Source organism: Empidonax traillii, unplaced genomic scaffold (genome assembly GCF_003031625.1).
Source record: "Empidonax traillii isolate 1590-97213 ecotype Southwest subspecies unplaced genomic scaffold, ASM303162v1 scaffold465:size698125, whole genome shotgun sequence".
Classification (NCBI taxonomy): Eukaryota; Metazoa; Chordata; class Aves; order Passeriformes; family Tyrannidae; genus Empidonax; species Empidonax traillii.
The window spans coordinates 526,609-554,548 of NW_020955658.1; the positions used below are offsets into that span (position 1 = coordinate 526,609).

A 27,940-nucleotide genomic window follows, 5' to 3' on the forward strand; every position below is an offset into this window, starting at 1 on the left:
GATATTTTTCAACTCAAAGTGCATCTTCTGGGATGAGTTCACAAATGAACTTCCTTTCCTTATTTTGGATGCTGCAGTGTCCGTGCTTTAGAGGTTCAGTGGTTAACTGCAAACTTGACTTGCATCCAATGTCACTGTGTTCTGAATCTTAATGTGTTAATCAAGCTTTATTTATTCCATTAATTCCAAAAGCCACTCGTTCTCTACTGGCACAATTCTCTCAGCTTTTGGTTTCTTTTTATAGCTCCTTGTATTCCCTTTTATACAAGAATGTGACCTACTTGCAGTCATTTTCCATCAGTTATTCTCTTTGAGCTCTAGAAAGAAAAAGCTTGGATTTCTTTCCTGAAGCAGTGGCTTTGATGAGCTCAGGTTTCAGCCACGAGTGGGAGTGGGCATTGTGAAGGTTAAAATCCCAGTAAATAGCAAATACATCTGGGAGAGTAGTTCCACTTCACCAGCTGCAGTCTGCCATCTCCCAGATCTGTTGATTTAGGAGCCTGCTCTTTCATTAGACTGTGATTATTTCTTGTCCTGATTTGTGTTCAGGGACACATTTTTGTTTTAGCCACCAGGACACTGCATGTTCTGAGACTGACTCAAGTGCAGGCTGATTTTTTTGTGAGCTTTGGTTTTTTTTTGTTCTGTCCTTTTGGAAAAGCTGCAGTTCTGTGCCATCTATAAATATTGTGATGTTTGCATCTTGATAGAGCAGCCTGTCTCTTGACATGATAAAAAAGTGAACCTTCAGTCTGCCCGACAGGTGACAAAACATCAGTGGTTCCCTCAAAGCACAAATGACCCAACCAGTCACCATGAGTGTCTGACTCTGGGACTGTAAATCTGTCTCTGTCCTCGCCAAGAAAGGAAAACTGAAGTTCAGGAAAGCGTAAATAATTTGCTGTATTTTCCAAGAGGAAAATGTCAGTGTTCTGTTAGGATGTTTGTGGTTGGGTATGTCAGCAGCAGAGCTGGCTCTTCCTTCCAGTTTGGGAAGCTGGCAGTCAGACATGGAACACTTTGGAAAGAGGTACTGACTGCTCTCGGTTGTGCAATGACTTTGTGCCTAAATTTGAGTGTTCTGATGTTTTTTGATTGTATTTACCTTGAATGGTTGAGTTTCCTGCCTCTATTTTGGTTTAATGTTAGTGTGTAAAGCATGTCTTTCAGTTTGTAGGCAGATGAATTTCAGTGAAGCGGGTGGTGGCAGTTACCTCTCCTCGTTTTCTTTGTGTGTGTATTCTATGTACCTCCTCCTTGTGTGGAATGAGATTCAGAACATGAATAATCACAAACTATGAGGTTTGAGAGCAGGAAGGAGCCTTGGGGGGGGAGCAGGTTTGAAAAAGGGATCGCGGCATCAAACCGTGTTTTAATTCACAAGGCTAAGCTGTGCGTGTGCACAACAGCCGACCAGAGCTGTTGCAGATGATCTGCCTCTCCAAGAACTGTTGCAGCCACGTAACCCCATCTCCCCACATCCCGCTGTGTCCTAGGAGTGTTTCCCAGGAGCTGTCAGAGACCATCCTCACCATGGTGGCCAACTGCAGTAACGTCATGAACAAGGCTCGGCAGCCCCCGCCGGGAGTGATGCCCAAGGGCCGCCCGCCCAGCGCCAGCAGCCTGGATGCCATCTCCCCTGTGCAGGTACCCCCCTCGCTGCCCTGCACCACTGCTGCCTTAGCTCTGCTCCTGCTGGAGCTCTTCCTGCAGGACTGAGTCAAACATCACCACCTGGCTCACCTGTGCTTGCATGTGTGGATAACTTGCTTGTAAACTGCAGAATGTTTGTCCCAGGGTCGTAGTTCAGAACTGTCTTCACAAATGTTACTGAGCTGAGCCTCGAGAAGTAACTGGGAAGTATTACAGGCTGGGAGCTCTGAAGAGGGACAGATGTTTGGTTTGTTTAAAATAACCGAGGCTTTCTTTTAAAGTGCTAAAATTGACTTTAGACTTTTGAGAATTAAGCACTGCCTTTGAACCTGCTGTGTCTTGTTTGTAGCTTCACGGGCCAAGCCACAGTGCTAGAGCATAAGGACTTGTTATAACTGGGGCTCTTCAGCTCTCAACTGAACTGCTCTTTTAAAAACAAGGTACATTTCAGTTACTCCCTGCCACTCATCATCCCTTCCTCCTCTGGGAGCAACACATTACAGACAGGTTTTGCTTCTAGCAGTCACATTCGATTTTGACAGGCTGTTCACATGAAATGGTGGCAATTCAGCATTTAAGAATGACTGAATTGTCAGTGGATTGCAGAAACTAAACACAGAGAGCGGTTTCCTTGTAAATTGTTGCTTTATTGAAGTTGCTCATCAGATGTACCAAATATCTTGGCAACGTGCTGCAAATGAGCGATACGATCAAGCAGAGCAGCAATTGTTGGTCTGTAGTCACGCTGTCCTCTGGGTAGATAACACCACTTTCTGCTGTTCCTAGTCAGTTCCTTGACTTTGTTAGCCTGTATTGTGCCTTCCCTCCTACTCATCACCCAGGTTTTAATGCTTTTTATTGAAGACTTCATTCAGGTATTTAGGTGGGAAAAGTGGGCATATAGTGGGATCTTTCAGACAGTCAAAAATAAAAATACTCTGTAAGCTTGAGTTGAAATACCTTTTTAAGACTTGGGGTGAGTTCTGAGGTCCCAAACTGCAGAGCATAAACTACTGTAGTATAAAAATCTGCAAGTAGAAGTAAATGCTGCTGATTACAAGCATTTACTGTTGTGTTACTCTTAACTGCAGACTGTGGAACAATCAGCCTTTCTGTAAAAGCTTGGAGAGAATGGGATTGCATGGGACTGTAGAAGAAAAATGTGAGCGTGTTCTCTAGTCAAACTGATCTTTTGGGCTGATGTGGATGACTTCAGAACTTACAGCAGCCATGCAGAAAGGCTTTTCTCAGGCATGTTTTGATAGGTAGCCATCTCTATCCAAAACATGCCCAAAAATCAGCCTGCCTTTGTTTTTGGGGTGTGTGTCTAACCCTTCTCTCTCCGTGCAGATCGACTCGCTGGCAGGGATGGCATCTCTTAGTTTAAGTGGCTCAGCTGCTCCCCACACCCAGAGCATGCAAGGCTTCCCTCCAAACCTGGGCTCTGCCTTCAGCACTCCTCAGTCACCAGCAAAAGCCTTCCCCCCTCTTTCCACCCAAAACCAGACAACAGGTTTCAGTGGCATAGGAGGACTCTCTTCCCAGCTTCCAGGTACTGCTTGGTGGGGTGCAGTGGTTTGGGTTTTTTTTGGGGAGCTGAGGCACTGTTATTGCTGAGGGTGGAAATACTGGTGGGTTGGGTGTTTCCTTCCCTTTGAGGGTGGGACACCCCACTGGACAAACAGCTGTGTTGTATGAGAGGGAGTTACCCACTTCTGGGTCGTTGCTGAATCAGCACTTTTGCAGCTGCAAAAGGTAAAAAGTTTAGGAGTCAAGAGGGTGTTTTGACAAGTTCAGCAGCCTCATTTTAGGTTGGGACGGAGATGAATTGCATGAGTTAAAATTGCTTGCTATTAGACACCTATGAGGGTTATAAAGCTGTTGAGTTGTTGGAAGTGACAAGTGCTGGGAGTGAGAAGTGACAAGTGCATACTGTGAGGGTGCAAGTGAGATGAGAATTGTTTACTTTTCAGTAGGTGGTCTTACTACGGGTAGCCTGACTGGCATAGGAACTGGAGCTCTGGGCCTTCCTGCAGTGAACAACGACCCCTTCGTGCAAAGGAAGCTGAGCACATCTGGACTGAACCAGCCTACATTCCAGCAGAGTAAGATGAAACCTTGTAAGTGGTAGTGTTGTCTGTGGCTGTGAAGTGTGACTGTGGTCTGCAGTTCATCTGTGTTTCCTTCAGGGGGAGGCTTGGATCTGTGGGTTGTAAATGTTAGAAATGTGGCTTTTATGTTATTCCATCAGCCTGAAAAAGGTGCTTCTAAGGTTTGTATCCTAGAACCTTGACAAGTGCCCTGGGAGGTTTAAAAAAAAAGCTGTTAGCATAAAAATACAGTGTTACAGATTTGTGTTTCTGTCCTTTTTCTGTGGTGCTGTGTTTTGAACTGAAGAGTTGTCCTGCTCTGGACAGAGAAAATTGTATGTGCCTGGTACCAGGCTGGTTTTAGTTTTATTTGTGACAAGGTTCAAGAAAGCTGCCTGAGTAAGGTCCTGTTGCAGCAGGGAACTTAGAGGTGAAGCAGTGAAACAAGCTGCAACACAAGACTAAGAAAACTTGGTTGGAAGGTAGCTTTTGGAAGGAATAATTTGGTTCCTGACACTAAGCCATTATCCTTAATCATTTATGCCTCTGCAGTGTAAGTTACCTGTCTTGGCAGGTGTACAGGGGAGGCAGCTCTAATGACCACTGGTTTATATTTGAACACTCAGTATAAACTTGCTGGAAGCTCACTGGCTGGCCTGAAAGTTTGTGTGCAAGTCTGTGTGCATGTCAGTGTTGTGTAGCATGCTTTATTCAGTCTGTTCTGCATTCCTGCAGTTCATTGTCAGCTTGGGAGGTCAGTTTGGGAGGCAAGGGGTTCTAGGAATACAGCAGGGTGAGGTTAGTGCTATCTCAGGATTCAGGGTTTTTTACTAAATACAGCATGTTGGAAACAGATTTTTTAAAATACCAATTCCTGTCTAAAGGGAAGGTTAAATATCCTGCTTTTCAGAACAACTAGCAGGTTCTGTACAGACTGGTGGAAAAGATGAAATCCTGACTGCCTGCAGTTGTCCTGAGCGTGATACCTGTTCCTTCTTTTAACAGCTGACTTATCTCAGGTGTGGCCAGAGGCTAATCAGCACTTTAGCAAAGAAATAGATGATGAGGCAAACAGCTACTTCCAGCGGATTTACAACCATCCACCACATCCCACCATGTCTGTGGATGAGGTGAGTTCCCTTCTGCACCACTTGCTGTCCAGAGACTTGCAATGAAGTTGATAACAATTACTCCTTCATGTTTTAGTGGAAAATCAAAAGGGGCTTGTGGTGGAACCTTGCAGCTTTTTGGGTTGGTTGAAGTTGTTTTCGCAGCAAACTTGCAGCTGATCATTACATTCAGCTTTGACTTCTGTGGACTTAAAACTCCAGATGTCTAATTAACACTCCTAAAATGCTGCTAAGTGGGAAGGATTCGATGTGGTGTGGAAGCCTTTGTGTTCAAAATAAGTGCTAAAGAGTGCCTTTAAATAGTCTGTATAAATTCTCTTGAATATATGTTTTTTAAGTATCTAAACATGACTACAACATCCATATATATATAAAAGTGTCCCAAGTCCTACCTTCTGAGCTTTTGATAATTATTTTGGTTTAGTCTCTATGAGAGTAATTATTGCCCTCTGAAGTACTTCCAATTGACTCGAATGTATTTGTGTGCTTATAAATTATGGAGGACGCCACATTAATTTTAATCTTTCTGATTTGAAAGTGATGGAGAGTAGACGGTCACAAAAAAAAAAAGTTCTGGGTGAAGACAGTTACTTTAAAATGGAGAAAACTGAAGATGGAAACTCGTTGTAGTGATGTAGTGTTTGCTGGGCTGGCTGAAAGGAGATGTTTACTTGGTGGTGTATCTCCCGATGTCTTTTGCAGGTCTTGGAAATGCTGCAGAGGTTCAAGGACTCCAACATCAAACGGGAACGAGAGGTGTTTAACTGCATGCTGAGGAACCTGTTCGAGGAGTACCGCTTCTTCCCGCAGTACCCAGACAAGGAGCTGCACATCACGGCCTGCCTCTTTGGGGGCATCATCGAGAAGGGACTGGTCACTTACATGGCCCTGGGCCTGGCCCTGCGCTACGTTCTCGAAGCCTTACGAAAGCCTTTCGCCTCCAAAATGTACTATTTTGGTATTGCTGCACTAGATAGGTTTAAAAATAGGTGAGTTGGGGGTGAATGGTGTTAGGAATTAACGCTTCTCAGCCTCGGGATTGCTGGAGCAAAAAGTGTCGATGTGCTGGTTAAAAGGGCGGCTTTTCAAAATGGAGATGTGCTGAAAACGAGTGGACTTTGTTTGTACAAATAATTAGTGGTGGGATAGATGAAGCTGCCTGATAGAAATGGAGTGAATGTAATTGCTCTTCACAAGTGCATTCCAGGGGAGTGCTATTTGTGCTGTTCATCTCTGGAAGGACTGATTAGGAACTCCAAGCTCCAGGGCTTGGGTTTTACACAGAAATCTCGAGTGTGGCAAAATAATCTCAAAAAAAAAAAAAAAAAACTTTCTCAAAGCTTTTCATGAATTGCAGATAGAGGAAGTTCTGGGTGTGAGGGGTGCTGTTTAAAATGCACTGAGCCAAACTGCAGATTACTTACCCAATCATCCTGTTGCAAACACTAAATATAAATGGTGTGCTCAGTCAGATGTACAGAGATGTAGGATAAGATGAGTTGCTGTGAATAAACCTTGTGTTTTACTCTTAAATGGATTAATTTCAAGTGGGTTCTGTGACAAAAAGGTACTTTGTAGAAAATACTTTACTTATAGCACAGCTGCTGTAAGGAGTCCAGAAGTAATTATGTGATGCAGAATTGACTGACATATACCAGTCTGATGTTTGTATTCCTCTGTAATGCTGTTTCTGGGGTTACACTTCTGACTAATGTGTGTTTTGTCTGACAGATTGAAGGACTATCCCCAGTATTGTCAGCACTTGGCTTCTATTAGTCACTTTATACAGTTCCCACATCATTTGCAGGAGGTGAGTGTGTTCCTATTAACAGCACCAGCTCTCTATGATTTTAAATTCCTCTGAGCACATTTCTGTGTTCTTTTGGAGAAGCAGTCCCATGTGCTGCCATGATTTTAGACTCTGTACATCCCCAGAATCAACTGCCTTTCCTTCAGGGTTTTTCTGTGGGATAGGGTAGGCAGTGAAGGGGGTTATCTGGTACCTTTGGGTTGCTTCTGTTGAAATAGCTACCTGAATTTAAACTGAGTGATCAGTGCACACGGAATTTCAAGTGCCTCAGTGGATTCGTAGTCCAGTCCCTTAAAGATTTAGTTTTCCTCTAAAACCTGGTGAGGCCAGAGATAGTTTGAGAAAGTCAGTAGTGACAGGCTGTGCTTTGTTAGGTTATACAGGTGTAGTTTGCAGATTCCCTCGTGGCAGTAAGTGTTGAATATTTTAATGACTGTTGGCAAACCTTCCCAGTGCTTCTGCTCAAACTCAGCCTGCAGTTCTGTCGCTGTGTGTGTGACCTTTGCTCTGTGCTTGTTCACCCTGTTCTAGTACATAGAATATGGACAGCAATCCAGAGATCCTCCTGTGAAGATGCAGGGATCAATCACCACCCCTGGAAGTATTGCACTTGCCCAGGCTCAGGCCCAGGCCCAGGTTCCAGCAAAAGCTCCTCTTGCTGGCCAAGTCAGCACTATTGTGACCACCTCAACCACCACCACCGTGGCAAAAACCATCACGATCACCCGCCCCACCGGAGTCAGCTTCAAGAAGGACGTGCCGGTGAGCGTTGTGGGCCCTTCCCTGAGGGGTTGAGTTGCTGCTCTGTGCAGAGTTCAAACTGTGATCTCTTATTTTGTATTTAAAGCATATAGACTTCTAAAATATGACAAACATTTTTGTAGAGAGAAGGCATTTCTAGTCATTAAACTACGCAGTTATTTTGGTGTCGAGTTGAGATGTTTTTATTGAGGCTTTAAGACAATTACAGAACCACTGTCCCTCTTAATGACCTCCAGTAGGACTCTTAAAGTAGTTGGCAGCTGCTGTTGTGCCTGGGACTTGGGAACACCTCCTGCCCACACCTGACCTGGCAGTTCTGACTGCAGTAGGGTTTTCACATCTTGAGTCACTTGCATAAACAACTCTCTGAGCTCTTACAGGGTTACCCTGACGGGTGCCATGGCAGTGGCACCTGTTCCATGGGAATGGAGAGGCTTTTCCTGCAGCAGAATTCTCCTGCTGAGTATTCATCATGAGGTTTAGGGTAAAAAAAAAAAATCACTTGGCTCCTTAGGGGTGCTGCTCAAAAAGAATCTGAGACAGTCGATGTCTCCTGATAAAGCTCAATTCTATTTTGGCTTGACAGAGCAGAGCAAAAGTTGCTTTTGATGTCACCCCTAGGTGTTGTCTGTTCTTAACTTTTTGTTCTCCCTCCAGCCTTCCATTAACACAACCAACATTGATACGCTGCTGGTAGCAACAGATCAGACAGAGAGAATTGTGGAACCTCCAGAGAATGTCCAGGAAAAAATTGCTTTTATCTTCAATAATCTGTCTCAGTCAAATATGACACAGAAGGCAAGTATGGAAGAATGCTAGTAAAAATAATTTTAATTTCTTTATCTATAGTTTTTATATATTTTTGAGTGTTTGCTGATGATATTTCTACGAAATTACAACTTAAAAACTTGCACACTGTAAAGAAATTATAGTTTCCAGCACCTTCTGCTTGAACCTCTTTGGAGATAAAATTTTCCGGGGAGAGGAGAGATGGGCAAAACATACCTGTTCTTAATCTTGAATAAACATTTCACATCATGTAAATGGATTGGGTACCACTTAACATTGCAAGTTTAAGCTGAAGGACTCTTCTATTTCAAACAGAAATTAAAGACATTTTTTTTTTAACTAGTAGAAAAGTGCAGTCCTGCTGCCACCTGTGCCACTCGTGCAGTTTACCGTCTGGTGGATGGATGGCTTGAACTTGTAAGATGACAACTTTTCTTTCCAGTTGTCTGGCTGGAAGCTGAGAAGTGAAGGAGAAATAAATTATACCTTGCTGATTTCATGATTACATCTCTCCTGGTTGACCAGATCTTTGGATACTGAGTCACTGATTTCAGATATTTTTTTAAGAAAAACGAATCAGTGTTAGAATCAGTTGACTGCCCATAACTGTGTGTTGGTCAGAGCTGGCCCCAGAAGGTTTTTGGGTTATTTTCTCATCTATTCTGTGCTTTCTCTTTGGTTTGGCCACAGGTGGAAGAGCTGAAGGAAACAGTGAAAGAAGAGTTCATGCCTTGGGTATCCCAGTATCTCGTGATGAAGAGAGTCAGTATTGAGCCCAACTTCCACAGCTTGTACTCAAACTTCCTCGACACACTGAAAAACCCAGAGTTCAATAAAATGGTTCTGAATGAAACCTACAGAAATATCAAGGTGAGAAGTGCAAGTTTTCTAATACTTGGGTAAAGTTAAAGATTAGGGAGCATTCTCTTCTCCTCATTGTGTTTGCTTATTATGTTACTGATCCTCAACTATGGAATATCAGTCAGGAATCTACTTCCTAATTTACTGCTAAACTTACAAGTTATCTTTATGAACATCAGGATTCTTTTCAGTAAGGAGCATACAGAAGACTTAAATTATATAACAGGAGAGAAAAATCTGCATTTGGATTTATTTCTGTAGGTGGACTCTAAATTAGTGTGAGGTTTGTAAATTATAACCTAGGGGGAAACTGCTTGTGATGTGGTTGTTTTGGGTGGGGAAAGTATAAAGATAAGAAAACCACACTCTGCTGTTTTGGTCAAAGAGGAATAAAGGGGAAGGGAAATGTGTGGAAAATGGGGGTGTAACAACCAAAATTTACTAGAGGGCTAAGATAATGTGAAGGGGAGGAGGAGGCAGAAGAAGCAGAAGCCCAGAAGCGATGAACAGATGAATCAAGCTCTTGAACCAAGCACTATTTTTAAACCTGTTGGTGGAACTTGCTGACCACCAGTGGGTTACGCTGTAGTGCAAAAGCATCTCCTGGCTCTTGAGAGCTCAGCTGACCTTGCTCTGTTCAGCTGATGCTCCTCTGAAGCTGAGGAACAGAACTACCAACAGCAGAACATTTGGGACAGGAGGATTAAATGGTTTCCCTGGAAGTGCAGGCTGTGGCCTTCATGTCTGTGATGAGGCTTTAAGAGGAAGCATTGCCTGCACAACCAAGTTAGACATCTGCTAAATAAACAGTTACAACAGTCTCAACAAAGTAAATAAATGGTAAGGGCTGGGAGGGGGTAATGCTCTTTTTTTGATCCTTTTAAAGAAATGAACTTTGCAGTCATTACAGAGCAGATTTAAAGGTTCCTGTCCTGCAGCAAAGGCTGCTCCAGTGTCTCTGCAGTGAGACTGAAGCTCAGGACCTGATGTCCTAAAACTTTGCCTTCAGCCAGATCAGCTCTTGGCTTTGGTTCAGGGGCTGATAATCTCCTGGTTATTGCTCCAGCTGCTTTTATTTTTGTTTTCATTAGGTGCTACTGACATCAGACAAAGCTGCAGCCAACTTCTCAGACCGCTCCTTGTTAAAGAACCTTGGCCACTGGCTGGGCATGATCACCATGGCTAAAAACAAACCCATCCTGCACACGGTGAGCTCCTGTCACTGCAGATTGCTTTGGCATGCATTGATAAGCTGTTGTGCAGTAGCATAAGCTATTTGGGAAATGTTATCACCTTTCTGGTGCCTCCTTTTTGTGCCAAGTCCAGAGTATGATTCCAGAGTTGGTCATTTAAGACTTGTAAATATTTATTTTTTTTTATATCAGTAAAGTTAGTGGCTGTGTTTGTTTTGGAGAGAACTTGTTCATCCCATGTAAAAATGTAGATACGTAAATCTTTGTTCAAAAAGTAATTGCTTTTTAACAGTCTTGACTCAGCCTTGCCTGTATCTGAAAAGGAAAGTAGTTTGTGAGTGGAGCTTTGCATGTGTTTACTGTTTTCTCCACCCTCCTTCCCAATTGAATTGTTGATGGTATTTTTCAGGATTTGGATGTGAAATCACTCCTACTGGAAGCATATGTGAAGGGACAGCAGGAATTGCTTTATGTAGTGCCATTTGTTGCCAAAGTCTTAGAATCCAGTGTCAGGAGTGTGGTAAGTGTCTTTGTGCTGACAGAGTTACTGCTCAAGGGGCAAAATATTGCAGGAAGTAATTAGCTTTTGTCACAAAAAAAACACTTATTTCCAGTTTCACACTTAGCTTCCTAATGTACTTCCAGTTGAACTTCAATTACTGGACTAATTATTACCAGAATACTAAATTCCCCCCTAATTGCAACTGTACAGAGGTTTCCATGGCTGTATCTTATGTTCCAAAACTTCCAGTCATAATCCATCCAGGTGATTGAAGGAGTTTTATGTAATCCTGTTCTCCTCTTTCTCTTGTAGGTCTTCAGGCCTCCAAACCCATGGACAATGGCCATTATGAATGTTTTAGCTGAGCTACACCAAGAACACGATCTAAAAGTAAACTTCTGTTTTGCTTTTCTGTCCCTGCTGAGTGAGGTTTTCTTGCCATACCAGTCAGGAGGGATGTTGGGAAGGACCAGGCAGCGCTTCTCGCTGCTTTGGCACGGGGAGATTGCTGGGGCATGGCTTTATTGGGTGGGACTTGGGTGCAGCTCCTTTCCCGTGAGATCAGAGTGCAAGCTGTTTGTCTGATCACTGCTGGTCTCTGAAAGGTGTGGGTTAGAACGGGCAGCTTGGGAGCTGAGTGGCCTGGTAGGTGTTTTGTGCGTCCTCCTCGCGGCACGTCCTGTTTTGCAGTTGAATCTGAAGTTTGAGATCGAGGTGCTCTGCAAGAATCTTGCACTGGACATCAATGAGCTGAAACCTGGGAGCCTCCTGAAAGATAAGGATCGCCTGAAAAACCTGGATGAGCAGCTGTCTGCTCCGAAGAAGGATGTGAAGCAGCCAGAAGAGCTACCACCCATCACAACAACTAGTGAGTACATCTCATGAAATCCATAACCACACCGTGGAAGTTCAAATAAGACAGGGTTTGCTGTTATAAAAAAAAAAAAAATATATAAAGCTACATATGGTATTGTAACATTCCTGAATGCTTGGGAGCACTTGGATAGTTTTGTAATAGAAGTAGGTGTGCAGAGTTTGGAGATGGGAAGGGATGGAAGCCATCCTGAGGACTAATTCTGCATGTGGGAGTGAGGCAGCACGATCTGTTAACACCATGTCAGGAGCTAAACTGTTGTAACAGACAGCTCTGTTAGAAAGGGCTGAAGCTACTTTGGAACTAATCATTGGGAAAATGGAGAATGAAACTTTGGGTTTCGGAGGTTTCATGATGAAATTGCAAAACCTTTGGGTTTTTGGTCATTTTCTGGTTTAAGTATGTGTTAGTTGCATTATAAGCATTTACTTTTCACTAATGGCTCAATACAAACCTATTTGTGTTCTCCAGCTGCTTCTACAACTCCAGCTACCAGCACCACCTGCACAGCCACGGTCCCTCCCCAGCCCCAGTACAGTTACCACGACATCAACGTGTATTCTTTAGGGGGCTTGGCTCCACATATCACCTTAAATCCCACGGTAAGTTTTAGAGCTGATCTGGTTTGATAAAAGAATTCTCACCACCAGCTTTGCCTCAGCTCTCAGCTGGTGGGAGCAGCATTTTGTAAATTGAAGTTATTGCAGAGTCACTTTTCAAAAGTAATGGGGAGGTTGAGGGCTAATGAGTAATCAAATGGAGAGGTTTAGAGGTGATTAGTTGCATTAGCAGCCTGAGATGGTCAAGTGGTCTTTCACTGCGACATTAGTATCCGTCTCATTTCTGGCAGTGTGTCAGTTGGGATAGTTGCTGCTGTGCTCCTTTTGAGCAATCAGTGGCTTAACTCTTCAGTCAGCCTCTGCACTGTGCTCAGCTGCAACTTGGTGAGGAAAACGACCGTTTCTCCCAGTTTGAGATTCATCAAATACTGTAATATCAGTAACAAGGCAGCACTGCACCTGCTAGGACAGCGCGCTGACGAGTTGTTCAGGAAGCGGGAACGTCTGGGGGCGGGTGGGATCGGGGACATTTCACTGGCTGAGCTTTGCTGCTCCGCGCAGATCCCGCTGTTCCAGGCGCACCCGCAGCTGAAGCAGTGCGTGCGTCAGGCCATCGAGCGGGCCGTGCAGGACCTGGTGCACCCCGTGGTGGATCGCTCCATCAAGATCGCCATGACCACCTGCGAGCAGATCGTCAGGAAGGACTTCGCGCTGGACTCGGAGGAGTCGCGGATGCGCGTGGCCGCCCACCACATGATGCGCAACCTGACGGCGGGGATGGCCATGATCACCTGCAGGGAGCCGCTGCTCATGAGCATCGCCACCAACCTGAAGAACAGCTTCGCCACCGCGCTGAGGGTAAGGGCTTGCTAGTTAATTATACGTGGCTTAACCAGCGCGGAGATGAAATTCGCTGCATAAAAGCCTCGTAACGGTTGTGGGGTTACAGTGAAAAAAGCACGTGGAGGTTACAGCTCGCGTCGATCACACTTAAACTGCTGAGGTGGATCTTGCTGCGTTGCACACAAACTCCTGGACTTTATATTTTGCCCCAGTATTCTCTCGAGTTTAATCACAGTAGGATGTGCATGAGCAGAATGAATTCAGGTTTTGTGGACAGTATTTCTGTGTTTGCAAAATGTCCAAGTGTAGCTTAGCAGTCAGGTTTTTTTTGTCCCTGAAGACATATGACATGGACATAAAACTAGTGGTGATCCGAGGAAGTTTTCTTAAGGGGTAATTATAGAAAGCACTGTGTTGCAGAAGTGCTGTACAAGACACCTTAAAATTCGTGCCTGGCTCGTTGTATGAAGTGGGTTAATTTATTAAAAGAGAACTGAAAGGATTCTTTAAAAACAGGGAAGTCCAGCTAGATGGGACAGGTTGCCTTTATAGATGTATTCCATTTCTAGTGACAGTTGCTGCTTTGCACCCTAAAAAATAAGTCCCTCTGTTCAGGGTTCTCTTAAAAGCAGACTCTGAGAAGGAAGGAAGAAAATCTGTATGAGAAAGGGAACCCACTGAAAAAGGCTTAGGATTGCATTGTTAGTGCTGTGCCTTTATATCTTCTGATTATGACCTGGGGAGGGGTAAAACCTGTGCTGTGCTGTGAGCCTTTCCCTGCATGAGCATCGCTGTGCCCATGCCCCTCTAAAGCAGGGCTTTATTTCTGTGCCCTGGAGATGGGGAGGTGGAGAAGATGCAGAACTCCTGCTGTTGTGTTCCTTGTTGAAAGTCTTTCCTGTCATCTTGCCTCCATGTTTTATTCAAAGCTATGCAAAATTAAATTTATTGTTGTATTTTCTGTGGGAAGGCAATGCCTAAGAGCATTCCTCTTTGTTGCTGGTGTTCTGTATAGGCAGCGGTCCAGATGGAAAGGGTAATAATATACAGGGGAAAAACCTCCAGCCTTCACTGATGATTGTGATTTTCAATAGGCAGCCTCCCCACAGCAGAGGGACATGATGGAGCAGGCAGCTGCCCAGTTAGCCCAGGATAACTGTGAGCTTGCCTGCTGCTTTATCCAGAAGACAGCTGTGGAAAAGGCAGGCCCTGAGATGGACAAGAGGCTCGCAACTGTAAGTATGGGACTTGCTGTCTTTTAGAAGTGTCAAGTGTTCTCATTTACATCCAGACTCAGCGTCTGATGCTCAGTGCTGTTTGTGTTTTTCCCAGGAATTTGAGCTCAGAAAACATGCCAGGCAGGAGGGCCGTCGGTACTGCGATCCTGTTGTGTTAACTTACCAGGCTGAGAGGATGCCAGAGCAGATCAGGTTAAAGGTGAGAATGTGAACTCAGCTCTGTCCTGGTGCTGCTCTTCTCCCCCTCCTGATAAGAAAAATTGGATGGCACAGCTTCAGCTGAGCAGTCCTGTGTATTGTAGTCCTGCCTAACAGTGCAACTGCTGTTACCTTGGTTAGTATGGAAAAACATATCTCTATTGCTCAAAAATAAGTATTCATGTAATTTTCCTCAATTCCTTGAAGACATAAGTCCTGTCTCTGGTTAAGAATGTGACTGAGCAGCTGCCTGTTGCCCTAATTTTTAGCTGCCCCGGTGCTTGTCAGTGAGGTTAATGCCTGTTCTTTCCTTTGCAAAGGTTGGAGGTGTGGACCCAAAACAGCTGGCTGTTTATGAAGAGTTTGCACGCAATGTCCCTGGCTTCCTGCCTACCAACGACTTAACTCAGCCTACGGGATTCTTGGCCCAGCCTATGAAGGTAGAGGTTTCTGAATTAATCAGCTGGACAGTACTGTAGCCCTTTTGGAGACTGTTGGAGAACTTATTTTTTGCTAGAAGGACTCATAAGAGTCAATGTTTGTATTGTTTGAGAATAGTGGTTGGAAGATGCACTAGTTCTAATGACGGGATAACGACATCATAAAACTTCATCCACTCTGAGGGGTTTGTAACCCAAATTGGGATAAGTTCTGCAAGTTATGATTACTACATGCAGTTTTAGCAGTAGAGAGTGGTGAGGCACTGGCACAGGTTGCCCAGAGAAGCTGTGGTTGCCCATCCCTGGAAGTGTCCAAGGCCAGCTTGGGTGGTGCTTGGAGCAACCTGGAATAGTGAAAGCAGCAGGGTTGGAACTAGATGGCCTTTAAAGTCCCTTCCAACCCAAACTATTCTGTGATTCTGACTGCTAGAATTGTTTGCACTGCTTTACACACATATTTGTGTGTTTAAAATGCCAGCATAACAAACCACAGTACTGTAGAGGTGTAAATTCTGGATGCTACAAATTCTGAAGCAGAAGAACCAGTTGGTCTTCGAAGCGTGACAAATACAATCCTTGCGAAAATCACTCATTCCCACTTTCTCTTAAGCAGCAAGCTTGGGCTACAGATGACGTAGCACAAATCTATGACAAATGTATGACAGAACTGGAGCAGCACCTGCAGTCCATTCCCCACACCCTGGCCATGAATCCTCAGGTCCAAGCGCTGCGGAGCCTCTTGGAGGCCGTGGTGGTGGCTCGGAACTCCCGCGATGCTATTGCTGCGCTGGGGCTGCTGCAGAAGGTGAGTGCTGACACTTCCTCTCTGTAACAGCTTGTCTGCAGTTTATTACTCATCTGGCTCGTGGTTTGTCTTGCTGGTGACTGTGTTTCTTGGAGTATTGAGCTGCTGTCTTTGGAAATTGAGCGCCCAGGGTTGGAAGGGAGCCGTGATGTCACTTGGTGTGTTGTACACACAGTGAGTGTCCAGGCTGCTGTGGAAAGAAGCTGCTTGCTCATTCCTCCCTTCTGCAGCACAGGGATTAAACAGAGGGAAGACAAGATGATGTGTTCATTCATATTATGACAGTTCAGTAGGAAAAGCAAAGGCTGTGTCTGCAAACAAAATAAAAACAAAAATCACTGCTTTCCATCAGCAGGCAGATGTCCGGCTGCTTCTCGGAAAGCAGGGCTTCAGCACATGTGACATTTGCTTGGGAAGGCAAACATCAGCACCATGAATGCCCTTTTTCATCCTCCTTTCCCTAAGCTTTTATTGCTGAGCATGATGTCATGGAGTGTAGAATATCCCTTTATTCACTTTGGATCAGCTGTCCTGGCTGTGTTGCTTCCCAGCCTCTTGCCCATCCCCAGCCAACCCACTGGTGGGAGAGGCAGGAGTGGAAAAGAAAAAGCCTTGATGCTGTGTAAGCACTGTTCAGCAATTGGCAAAACTCTGGTGTGGTGTCAACACTCTTTCAGCACAAATCCCAAGCACAGCACCATATGGGCTGCTGGGAAGCAGATTATCTCCATCCCAACCGGAATCTGTAGGGCTGTTCCAGTGGGGAGTGTTGCAGTGAGCTCTGAGAGCTGAGCTGGCACCGGTGCCTGTGTAGTAACGCAGAGCAAGTGACAGACGTGGGGAAAAATCCACTGGAGAGCAGTGGAGGAATACTGAGCTGCCTGCTGGAGAAGCCAAGAACAGTGCCAAAACAAGAGTAACTGAAAGCTGGAGAGACACTCTGTTCTTCTCTGACGGTGGTTGTACCTATTCAGGGATCCAGTCCTGACTAGGCCTTGACCAAATAAATTGTGCTGCCCCTGTAGGACTCATCTTCCATTTGCTGTAAACTAGCACAGAGGCTCTCTTGAGTGCTGCAGTTTTTCCTCTAAGGAACCTGCTCACTGAGTTCTAGCAGGTTCTGCAAATCCTCTGTCATGTAATTTTCCATAAGCCATGTGCTGAGCTGCTGAGGAAACACTGACTTAGAGAAGCTGCAGCACGAGCTAACACAGTCTGGCATATTATTTGGTGCACAGAGAGACCTGTAGGTTTGTTTGTGTGTACAGTGAACTCACAGATGCCACAGTAACCGGGCAAATCTCACATGGTCTTTCCAAGGGGTCAGCACAATTACTAAATCGATTTTTTTTTTTCCTCACATCTGCCAAGACTTCTGCTGATAACTCTTGCCGCCGTAACACGTGGAATATTTGGAAGAGGACTTGTTTTTTTCCCTCTGCTAACAGGTTGCATGTGTTCTAGGCTGTGGAGGGCTTGCTGGATGCCACCAGCGGGGCTGATGCCGACCTGCTGCTCCGCTACCGGGAGTGCCACCTGCTCGTGCTGAAGGCTCTGCAGGACGGCCGCGCCTACGGCTCCCCGTGGTGCAACAAGCAGATCACCAGGTCAGCTGGGGGACAGCAGGGACGCTGATGGAGCCTTTGATCAGAATCAATTACCTGTTAATGTTTCACATTGCTGCAGTTTAGACAGGCAAAAATTACTGGCTTTTTTTATGTCTTCTGATAATGATGTTTCATTCCCAGAACGTGATAGGAATCTTTAATGGGATTAAGCATTAGAGATGAGCTGGGCTTTTTTGTTCTCCTCGTTTTGCTGTCATACATCATGGCATATGCACTAGTGCTTCAGCTAGGCAGATGTGCTGCCGTATCCTTGGAAGAGAGGCCTCTTATGCTGAATAAACTGAAGCTCTTGAAAGGCTTTTGTGGCCAGTTGTGCAGGGCATCAAGTGCTTGAGTCTGTTCTGAACTCAAACGTTACCTTAGAGAATGCTCTGGAAGAGCCCTCTTTTAGAGCTGAGTGACAAATCACAGGGCCCGGTTTCTGAAGGGTTGAATCTGAGTTGCTTCACTTAAGCTGTGCTGTTGAGGTGCACTTTGTAAAAGAAAGTGCCTTTCTGCAGGTGCCTGATCGAGTGCAGAGATGAGTACAAGTACAACGTGGAAGCCGTGGAGCTGCTGATCCGCAATCACCTCGTCAACATGCAGCAGTACGACCTGCACTTGGCTCAGGTAAAGGGAACCTGCTCTGGTGGAGAGGAGGTGCAGTCAATCTGCTGTCAGGTTTGTGGCTGGACTTTAATTGCCTTTTTTGTGTTGGCAGTCCATGGAGAATGGCCTGAACTACATGGCTGTGGCGTTTGCCATGCAGTTGGTGAAGATCCTGCTGGTGGATGAGAGGAGCGTCGCCCACGTGACAGAGGCAGATCTGTTTCACACCATCGAGACACTCATGAGAATCAATGCTCATTCCAGAGGAAATGCCCCAGAAGGGTGAGGGTGCTGCAGTCTGTTACTTTCTGCCCTGCTCATTTATGATTTGAATGTTATATAGGCAGTGTCTCGTGTCATTCAATCGTACAGCTTTAAACTTCCTCTAGAGCTGCAGTCCTGTGTTAATTTAAACTGTCACTCCATGTAAATGTGCTCGTCTTAGTCAAAATAGAGGCAACTGCAGCAACACGTCAAGCTGAACACTCGAGCAGGAAAATCTCTCTGTGTGCTCCAGAGGACTGTGGTACTGTAAAAAACTTGCTTGAGGTGTTAATGTGTTAATTTGTTAATCACAAGCAATTAAGAAGATTGGACAGTCCTTTCTGTGTAGAGCCTATGAAGCAATCCTCCACCAGTCTCACGTGGCTTGTGCGTTCACCAGCAGGTAACTGGGCAGCAAATGTTGCCACAGCACCTGGAAATACCACTGGGACTTGCAGGCTCCTGAGGTGGAAGCAGTTGTCGCTGGGTTTGAGAACAGCATGGTTTGGAGGTTGGAGAGAACTCTGCATTGTTTATGAGAGCATCCAGCAGCTGGCTGGTGGCAGTGCCTGCCACTGTCAGCACAGCTGCCAGTGAGATGTCCCAAAACAAGAGTCCATTAATCAGTTGGTGTGGACATTCTGTCTTCAACTGTGTGGCTTGACTTTCACTGCAGCCAAATTCGGTGCCCCAGTCAGGCTGTTCAGCACTGGCATCTCACTGTCTGGGAGCATTTTAGGGCTCCTGAAGTCTGCAGAAGTGAAGCTGGTTTTGGTCCCTGGGGGGCTTTGTTGCAGCGCTCTGCTGCACAAATTGGAGTGGAACTTCAAAGCTTGTGTGATTTCAGTGTTCCTTCTTTCATCAGAGATGTATCTGCTTTCATGACTTTATTTCTGCTATTCCAGTGAGGACTGAAAGATCAGTTTAAGAAATAATTTGCTTTCTTTCAGCTCTGTTTGACCGAGCTTGCAGTGGGGGAGGAGGGATTCTAACCCAGCTCTCGCTGTCTGTTCCATCAGATTACCCCAGCTGATGGAAGTGGTCCGATCGAACTACGAAGCGATGATCGACCGCGCTCACGGAGGCCCTAATTTCATGATGCATTCAGGAATTTCCCAAGCCTCTGAGTATGATGACCCCCCAGGCCTGAGGGAGAAGGCAGAGTACCTGCTGAGGGAGTGGGTGAACCTGTACCATTCAGCAGCAGCAGGCCGGGACAGCACCAAAGCCTTCTCTGCGTTTGTTGGACAGGTAGAGCTTTGGGAAAGAAAGGTGCTTTTTATTCAACATAAATAAGGGTGTGATGCCCTCCATTTTAAAGCAGTGTTATAACATAACTGTGTTAGGCATCCTTTTGACACTTGCAGGTTTTTGACTGTCAGCATTTTTTGGCTGGTTTTGATGGCAGTGTTCTGGAGAAACCCCTGTCCTCCACCGAATCCTGTCCTTCAGATACTGTAGGAACAAGCTGTCAGTTGAGACCATGAGTGCTGAGATAAGTTTGGTGGGAAAAGAACTGCAGCTCAGATAACTGTTGGGAATAGTAATGAAAACATTCCCTAGTGTTGCTCCTGACAGCCTACAGAAGGAAACTGGTAATAGAGATTTAGGTAAATTGTTTCAGGTTATATGAGCAAGGGAATCCCTCTTCAAACTGGACTCATTAGTGAGGAAAAACTTGAAACATCATTAGCTGAAGTGCTGCCTAAATTTAAACAACCCCCAACATGTCAGTAGCCCAGCAGGTGTGGTAACAAGTTCTACCCACAAAGTGTGGGTAAAGATCACGACTGATGCCGTGATTTTTTTCATGTGACCTCAGTGTGTCCTTGTGTACTGGCTTTATAGACAGGTTTCTGCTGGTCTGACTTCTACTGTGTAGCATTTTGAAATGTTTTTAATAGATATTGTGCTAAACCCACTTTTTAAAGAAACATTTTCACTCGTTCATGTGACCTCACTCTTTTTTTTCTTACCTTGAATCATTCTTCTGAAACTCATCTCAGTGGAGTGTACTCATAATACTCAGTGCACTTTTTTGTACACTTCACTGCTTACCTTTTATAAATATTTGCTCAGTTTTGAAATAGTAATTTAAATATATTGAAGTGCAGTGTTCATTTATAATTGTTTCCTTACAGGCTTCAACGATGGGTCTTAAAGGGATTTTTTTGTAATAACTGCAATAAATAAGGTTCTGTTACTGAACTTAAATGACTATAATTTTGGCTACCTAAGTCTTGATTTCTTTCCAACAATCTTTAGGACAAGAAGAAGCATAGAACTTTAAAGGCAGATACATAAATTCCTTTTTTTTTTAATTAGAAAAAAAATGTTTCTCCAGAAGTACTAAAAGTTTTTAATATGGTCTCCAAGTTATCAGTGATGCTGATTTTATAGCTTTCTGTCTGGGCAGTAGGAGTTTAGAAATAAGATGCTTTATTCAAAACCCTAGAAGTTTCCTGCAGAGTAATTTGTTTCAGTCTGATGGTTTTAATACCGTGGGTAACAAATAAAAGGAGGGTTTTTGGGTTGTCTTATATTTAGATTAATAAAGCAGCCCCCCCAGTACAAAACAAAAAAGCCCACCCAGTTTCTCTGCACGTAATTAATATTCATGTAAGGAAAATTCTCTGGGTTGGTAGTGATGGTTCCTGAGGTAGCAGCTGGAATTTACCCTTCCCAGAGCTCCCAAAGGCCCTGCAGCTGCTGCTGCCTCATGCTGTCCTTGGTGCAAGGTTGGGTGCTGGTGGCAGAACCGGCACTCAGCGGGGCTCCTCAGCCAGGCTGATGTTTGGAAAGATTTGGGATTCAGAAGATTCTAATCTGGCAGTAAATGTGTTTGCTCAAATTGTGTTGCCACCCTCAAATTGTCCTGCAAATAGGAGAGTATGGTAAAAATCAGTGATGGCAGGCAAGGTGAGCAATTTGTTAAAGGTGTGTTGTTTGAAATAAACTGTAAAATGAACCTTCTGTGGCCACGGGGCTGAGGTGTTTTCCTTCCCTGCGTAGATGCACCAGCAGGGGATCCTGAAAACAGATGACCTCATCACCCGTTTCTTCCGCCTGTGCACCGAGATGTGCGTGGAGATCAGCTACCGTGCCCTGGCAGAGCAGCAGCACAACCCTGCAGCCAACCCCACCATGATCAGAGCCAAGTGCTACCACAACCTGGACGCCTTCGTGCGGCTGATTGCGCTGCTGGTGAAGCACTCTGGGGAGGCAACCAACACGGTCACCAAGATCAACCTCCTCAACAAGGTTGGGGACCCTTCTTGTACTCCCTGCACGTGTAATTTGTGTTGTTGGCTGTGCCTTTGCTGGTAAAGATGTAGACCTTAGTGCAGGCTGCACCGAAGTATCAGATGAGGACATCTGATAAATGATAAACATCTGAGTGAAGCATCAGGATGGCCAAGTGGCTTTCTTGTTCGCGAAGATTTCATCTCAAACCAACCTGAAACTCACCCTCGTGCCTTGAAATGAAAAAAGTCGGCTGTTGTTGTTTTGAGGCACATGAAGTGTGGTTTAAGTTGGTGATTCCTGAGTGTTTGCCTCGATGTTGTGAGGGCCTTTCCTGTGCTCTTACACTACTTGGTTTAGGGTTGGATGTCTCAAGTAGTTAAGACCTTGCAAAACTGTCCAGTCAGTTGTTGTGATTGTGATCCAAGGGACAGGGAGTTTCTGAAGCAAATTGTCGTGTTAATTTACGCAGCACTTCCAGTAACTAAGATTTTTGGTTCTTGTTATAATCTACTGTTGGTACAGTATTATCTATGGATCAACTGTCAAAGTTAATTCTTGCTGCCACCAATGAACTGTCTTGATCTCTTTAGGTTCTTGGGATTGTGGTGGGAGTTCTCCTGCAAGACCACGATGTCCGGCAGAGTGAGTTTCAGCAGCTTCCTTACCATCGCATTTTCATCATGTTGCTGTTGGAATTAAATGCTCCTGAGCATGTGCTGGAGACCATCAACTTCCAGACACTCACGGCTTTCTGGTACGTATTTGGGATTGGCCACAGTGCCCATCCTTTCTTGATAGGATCAAGGTTTTTCAGGTAAAGGCTGTGACTGTTCTTTTGTGGTGGCTGAATCACCTTTGGAGTAAATGGTTCTCCCGTGGACTGTCCACTTGCTTGATTAAAGGAAAACAACTGGTAGAACCCAAGATGCTCCAATGCCTTTGCTTTTAGGGCTGTGTATGTTTTTTTCCCCCCTCAATGTTATGAAAAGCAATCTTATTGCTGTGCACTTCTAACCTGCTCTAACTTTTCTTTCAGTAACACATTTCACATCCTGAGGCCTACAAAAGCTCCAGGTTTTGTTTATGCCTGGCTGGAACTGATCTCCCATCGGATATTTATTGCAAGAATGCTGGCACATACACCACAGCAGAAGGTGTGGCTGCAGTTTATCTCTTCTGAATTAAAAAACTCACCCAGATGCTGATCTGGCGTGGGGCTGTTTCCCATCTCTGGAAGTGCACTTGTAGCATGGCTGGTCTGTTGTTGTTGTTGTCTTCCACATTCACAGTAACCTAACTGCATGGAGGAGAGTCTGTGTGTCAATAGCTGTGGAACACAGGGTGAATTGAGTTTAATGAACATGCCTTTTTCAATGGTCAGAAGAGCTGTGGCCTTCTGGTCCAAATCCTGTCAGCTCAGTATGGCATGTTGAGCGTTCTGGAAACACCCTTGGCACAACGATGGGCAGGCAAAGCCCCTGGTATGAGCTGTGCTGCACTCAGTACCAGAGCTGGCAGTGCTATGCTCTTCCATCCAGGTTTATATAAAGATCCATCTAGTCATAGTTTTGAAGTTAACTGCTCTTTGCTGCATGGTTCCCACCTGCTGTTTTGTTTCTTCACAGGGTTGGCCGATGTATGCCCAGTTACTGATCGATTTGTTCAAGTACCTGGCTCCTTTCCTTAGAAATGTGGAACTCACCAAACCTATGCAAATTCTTTACAAGGTAAAAAAAAAAAAAAGTCATCTAATAGATGCTGCTTCCAACCAAAGTTGTCTGAAAGTAGAGGTGTTCTGGTAGAAAAACAGGATTTTCTGTTACCTCCTGTGTTAGAGTTGAATGCAGATTGGTGTGGGATGGAAGCAGTTGGCCAGATTAATTCCAGATTAATTCCCAGATTAATTTCTTCCTAGTAATGCTAACCACATGCCATAGAATGATGGCTCTGTCTGTGGGCAGTGTCAGCAGTTGCACACCTCATATATTGTATTTTCTCTCCCAGGGCACTCTGCGTGTGTTGCTGGTCTTGTTGCATGATTTCCCAGAATTTCTTTGTGACTACCACTATGGGTTCTGTGATGTCATCCCACCTAACTGTATCCAGCTAAGGAATCTGATCCTGAGTGCCTTCCCACGGAACATGAGGCTTCCAGACCCTTTCACCCCCAATCTGAAGGTACAATTTACCTTCAGGAGTTTTGATAATAGGAATCTTTATGGCTCCAGGTATTCTCTATCCATTTTTTTTGGCAGAGACTGTGGAATTTTGGGAACAGTTTAAATACTTGATATTGATACTAGAATTAATGCAACCATTCAAAAGTTAAGTAATTTGAAACTTAAGTGACAGAGCATCTGGCAGAACAGCAGTTTTTAAGCTTCAGTTATGTTTGTAATGATCCCTGTTTGACATGTTCCATGCAGGGTGGGAAGTTTGCAGTTGGAACTGTAAATCATTCCTCTGCATGGCTTCATTGGCACCAGGAGATAATTGGCTTGCTTGCAAGGGCTGTGCAGATTCAGCCTGGAAGGACAGACTTGTGTTAGATGAGAAGTGCCCAGAGACCCCTGTGCTCACCTGGAAAAGCAGAGGGTTTGTCTTTTTCCCAAGGGAGATGATTTGATGGCATCCCTGGATCTGACTGGCACACAGTGCTGGAGCAAAGGCACCTTTATCACGTTCCTGTTTGGTTTGTCACTGAAAAACAGGCTGCTTGAGCTTAAGATAAAGCACTACTCTGAAGCAAACCTCTTGCATAATGGGGAGAGACTTTGAGAAGTGTTAATGTTACCTAATTAAATTTTTGGGTATATGCCAGTCAGCTAATCCTGGACTGATTAGAAGCAAACTTCCTCAAGCTGCTAAAAGCACTGTCCTGTTGTTCTTCCCTGCCTGAGCTGTGCAGGGTGATGGGAGCAAAGCTGCAGTGCTCAGTGAGTTATCACTGCAGAAGGCTCTTCTTGACTTGTGTGGATGTTTGTACTTTTCTAAACTGCCAGGCTGTCTGCAGTGTAGACAGACTGATCACAAAAGCAGTGACTGAATTTCCCTATGGCCTTCACCTTGGAATATTTTTTTATCCAGACATCATGTAATAATTTTGCATGTTAGAGATCAGGTTTCTTCTGAAATCTGCAGAATTCTGCTGTTTCCTTTTCACTGCTGGAAGGAAAAGTGATCAACAGCAGTAGTTGATGTAATGTCATTTACAGATCTGCTTTTGCAGTTTTTTCCTTTGGGCGTTGTTTGTGGCTCACCTGACTGGGGTTTCTCTCAACAGGTGGACATGCTAAGTGAGATTAACATTGCTCCACGAATCCTCACGAATTTCACTGGAGTGATGCCACCTCAGTTCAAGAAAGATTTGGATTCCTATCTCAAAACCCGCTCTCCTGTCACCTTCTTGTCTGACCTGCGCAGCAACCTGCAAGTGAGTTGGAGGGATCTGAGGTCTCTGAGGGTGTTCAAATAGCATAGGACAGATGGTTCAGTCACCCACCATGGCAGGAATTCTGTTGATGTGTTGCAGGCAGTGGAAGAGCCTGTGAGAATGCACACATCTCTGATTCTTCTGCCACTCCTCACTAGGGTGTTCAAATGTATTGCGGTCCTTTGGAATCTGATTAAATTTTGACTCCGAGTAGGTTAATTGGTGGAGAAACGGATGTATCTGCATGCTAATGCTTGAGGAGTAAAAAAAAAGGTCAAATTAGCTAAAACCCAGTGCAGGGTTGTGGCTAAAACCACATTTCAGACATCACATGGCTTGGCTCGCAGCACACTTCAGGTCTGAAGTTGGACCCCTCAGAGAATTGCTTAGACAGAAACATTCACGTGGTGGGTGGAGGGGTGTTTTGGCCTCTTTTTTCTTTTAGGTATGGAGCAAAAAAAAAAAAAAAGTCTGTTAACACTTTGCTTCTAAATACATATATTCAAATATAGTATTATAATCTGTAATACCTGCTTCATAATACATGCTGTATTAGAAAAGGGTAAATGCCAAACTGAATTTGTGGATGCCCACATAATCAGGATGCTGTTGTTGTACATGCTGTACCTTCAAGTGCTAAAGGAGTATCGATTGTTGATGGCTTTTTTGTCTTTGTCATTAGGTATCAAATGAACCTGGCAACCGCTACAACATCCAGCTGATTAACGCGCTGGTGCTCTACGTAGGTACTCAAGCTATTGCACACATCCATAACAAAGGCAGCACCCCCTCTATGAGCACCATCACCCACTCAGCTCACATGGACATCTTCCAGAACCTGGCAGTAGACCTGGACACTGAAGGTGAGCTTGGAAGCGCTGCAAGTCCCTGCCATGTCACATTTACAGCAAGCGGGCCCCTCGCTTCAGAAAGGACACTGAGGTGTCCAGCCAAGGGCAACAGGGCTCGTGGAAGGTCTGGAAATCACACCTTGTGAGGAGCAGCTGAGGCAGCTGGGTTTGTTGAGTCTCAAAAAGGAGGCTCAGGGAGGTCTCATCACCCTCTACCTGAAAGGGGGTTTTAGTGAGGTGGGGATCAATCTCTTCTGCTGTGCCTGCAGTGAGAGGACAGGAGGGAACAGCCCTAAGCTGAGACAGGGGAGATTCAGATTAGATGTTAGAAAAAGTATTCTCGCTGTTAGTTGATCAGGCATTGTAGTAAGTTGCCCAAAGGGAGGTTGTGGAGGCACCACCCCACGAGGTGTTGAGAGCTGTGTGTATCTGGCACTGGGTGATGTGGTTTAGGGGTTACAGTGCTGGGTTGACAGTGGGGCTTGATCTTCAAGGTCTGTTCCAGCCTTGCTGATTCTATGATTTCACGGAGTTGCTAGTGAATTCACAGTAAGCAATGCTGTGTTAGAACTATAAACTGAATACAGGAACAATATGATAACCACAAGTTCAGAGTATTCAAGGGGCGTAGGAATGCACTTAATGAAGAATTGAGTTCTTGCTGCCCCATCAGCCTGAGCTGATACAGTTTTTACATATCCTCAGTTAGCTTTGTTTCCTGTGCCTCCATAAGACAGGCTCACAACATTACCTCAGGCACTCCTGGCTGGTTCTGCACTCAGTTTAGGATGTGTGGGAGGGGGCTGTGTCCTCACCATTCCTCTCCCACAGGCCGGTACCTCTTCCTGAACGCCATTGCCAACCAGCTGCGCTACCCCAACAGCCACACCCACTACTTCAGCTGCACCATGCTCTACCTGTTTGCAGAGGCCAACACTGAGGCCATCCAGGAGCAGATCACCAGGTGAGAGGGGAGCCATTTCACTTGCCAACATATCCACTTCTTGCTTTTATTCCTCCTTTTGGGTCTTTTTTTTTAGTCTGGGTCTCTGAGCTCTAACCGGTTTTATTTGTGGATTTCAGGGTTCTCTTGGAACGACTGATTGTAAATAGGCCTCATCCCTGGGGTCTCCTCATTACATTCATTGAGCTGATAAAAAACCCAGCGTTCAAGTTCTGGAACCACGAGTTTGTTCACTGCGCTCCAGAGATTGAGAAGTGAGTATGATTAACCCCCCAGTCATTAACAGTGGGTAGAGCTTGAAGCAGCTGCACCTGGAGTTTTTTTTTTAGTGCTGTCACAACAGAAGGACCATTTGCTGCCGCTCCCACAGCTTTGCTTCCTCGTGCAGGTTGTTCCAGTCGGTTGCCCAGTGCTGCATGGGGCAGAAGCAGGCCCAGCAGGTGATGGAAGGCACTGGGGCCAGTTAGAGGAGCTGCATCCTGCCTGTGCTCAGCGTGCCAGCCTGGAGGTCTCGGCCCATCGACCGCCTGACGACTCCGTAAGGCTCCTCCTGACCCTCCCAGCCCCCTGGATCGGGTAGAACACCACAGGCCCTTGGGTGACACTCTTATTGTGGGCATGTTCCAAAGTTTTGAGACAACATTTTTTTGACTTTTTGGCCAAAATTCAGAAGATGCTGTGAATATCATTTTAAACTAGTGTAAATACAAGGAACAGAAACTTTTTTTTTTTTTTTTTTTTTTTTTTGTCTGGACTTTTGGGTTTGTGCAAATTGTGTAAAAGGCAGGTGGGCAAACTGGTGCCTGTCCAGCTTGTAATAAAGGGGCAGCTGCTGATGCCAAGCACTTGTCTGGGGCAGACCTCCTTGTCCTGACATTCCCAGACTCCCAAAGAATATTGAAAAAAAGCCAGTTATAATAAGTAACTTATTTTTCTTTATGTGGATGGGGGACCTTTCAATCACTAAGTTGTTTAAAAAAAAAAAAAAAAAAAAGGTGGATGTGTTTGGAATATAGGAATTCTATGGAGTATGGGAGGGGTGAGGGAGGGGTTAAGGTTCAGTGTTGCTTTCCCCTCACCCTCATCAGATGCTGATAGACAGCAAGTGGAGTGGCAGTCAGAGAATGCCTCCTTCCTGTTGGATAAGAAACAGGCCCTTCAGGTGAGGGTCAGCTGTTTTCAGTAAATAAACCAGAGACCAGGCCTATAGCTTCTTTA

At 45.0% G+C, this 27,940-nt stretch overlaps 1 protein-coding gene and 2 non-coding genes across 9 annotated transcripts in view; all 3 read left to right on the plus strand.

Moving 5' to 3' along the window:
• The window catches only part of CNOT1 (CCR4-NOT transcription complex subunit 1), a 46,857-nt gene extending 19,414 nt beyond the window's left edge, over nucleotides 1-27,443 (plus strand). Inside the window, exons 17-49 of one of the 7 annotated variants that reach the window (XM_027895728.1) lie at nucleotides 1,497-1,647; nucleotides 3,004-3,205; nucleotides 3,627-3,773; nucleotides 4,749-4,873; nucleotides 5,576-5,862; nucleotides 6,605-6,683; nucleotides 7,215-7,445; nucleotides 8,103-8,243; nucleotides 8,925-9,104; nucleotides 10,187-10,303; nucleotides 10,698-10,808; nucleotides 11,103-11,180; nucleotides 11,481-11,658; nucleotides 12,136-12,266; nucleotides 12,786-13,082; nucleotides 14,162-14,302; nucleotides 14,400-14,504; nucleotides 14,824-14,943; nucleotides 15,554-15,748; nucleotides 17,213-17,355; nucleotides 17,877-17,985; nucleotides 18,077-18,246; nucleotides 19,248-19,479; nucleotides 21,241-21,489; nucleotides 22,065-22,228; nucleotides 22,511-22,628; nucleotides 23,100-23,201; nucleotides 23,479-23,652; nucleotides 24,758-24,907; nucleotides 25,590-25,770; nucleotides 26,590-26,722; nucleotides 26,842-26,976; nucleotides 27,111-27,443. In XM_027895728.1, the coding sequence (XP_027751529.1) occupies nucleotides 1,497-1,647; nucleotides 3,004-3,205; nucleotides 3,627-3,773; nucleotides 4,749-4,873; nucleotides 5,576-5,862; nucleotides 6,605-6,683; nucleotides 7,215-7,445; nucleotides 8,103-8,243; nucleotides 8,925-9,104; nucleotides 10,187-10,303; nucleotides 10,698-10,808; nucleotides 11,103-11,180; nucleotides 11,481-11,658; nucleotides 12,136-12,266; nucleotides 12,786-13,082; nucleotides 14,162-14,302; nucleotides 14,400-14,504; nucleotides 14,824-14,943; nucleotides 15,554-15,748; nucleotides 17,213-17,355; nucleotides 17,877-17,985; nucleotides 18,077-18,246; nucleotides 19,248-19,479; nucleotides 21,241-21,489; nucleotides 22,065-22,228; nucleotides 22,511-22,628; nucleotides 23,100-23,201; nucleotides 23,479-23,652; nucleotides 24,758-24,907; nucleotides 25,590-25,770; nucleotides 26,590-26,722; nucleotides 26,842-26,976; nucleotides 27,111-27,189 (5,155 nt within the window). In that variant the 3' untranslated portion in view covers nucleotides 27,190-27,443. The remainder of the gene's footprint in view (nucleotides 1-1,496; nucleotides 1,648-3,003; nucleotides 3,206-3,626; nucleotides 3,774-4,748; nucleotides 4,874-5,575; nucleotides 5,863-6,604; nucleotides 6,684-7,214; nucleotides 7,446-8,102; nucleotides 8,244-8,924; nucleotides 9,105-10,186; nucleotides 10,304-10,697; nucleotides 10,809-11,102; nucleotides 11,181-11,480; nucleotides 11,659-12,135; nucleotides 12,267-12,785; nucleotides 13,083-14,161; nucleotides 14,303-14,399; nucleotides 14,505-14,823; nucleotides 14,944-15,553; nucleotides 15,749-17,212; nucleotides 17,356-17,876; nucleotides 17,986-18,076; nucleotides 18,247-19,247; nucleotides 19,480-21,240; nucleotides 21,490-22,064; nucleotides 22,229-22,510; nucleotides 22,629-23,099; nucleotides 23,202-23,478; nucleotides 23,653-24,757; nucleotides 24,908-25,589; nucleotides 25,771-26,589; nucleotides 26,723-26,841; nucleotides 26,977-27,110) is intronic. The other 6 variants (XM_027895732.1, XM_027895730.1, XM_027895734.1 and 3 more) reach the window with 6 other exon arrangements.
• On the plus strand, nucleotides 1,966-2,101 carry LOC114063465. Its single transcript, XR_003572558.1, has one exon. It is a non-coding gene; the product is annotated as a small nucleolar RNA SNORA50 (small nucleolar RNA).
• On the plus strand, nucleotides 9,627-9,766 carry LOC114063464. Its single transcript, XR_003572557.1, has one exon. It is a non-coding gene; the product is annotated as a small nucleolar RNA SNORA46 (small nucleolar RNA).
• Nucleotides 27,444-27,940: the final 497 nt, after the last annotated feature.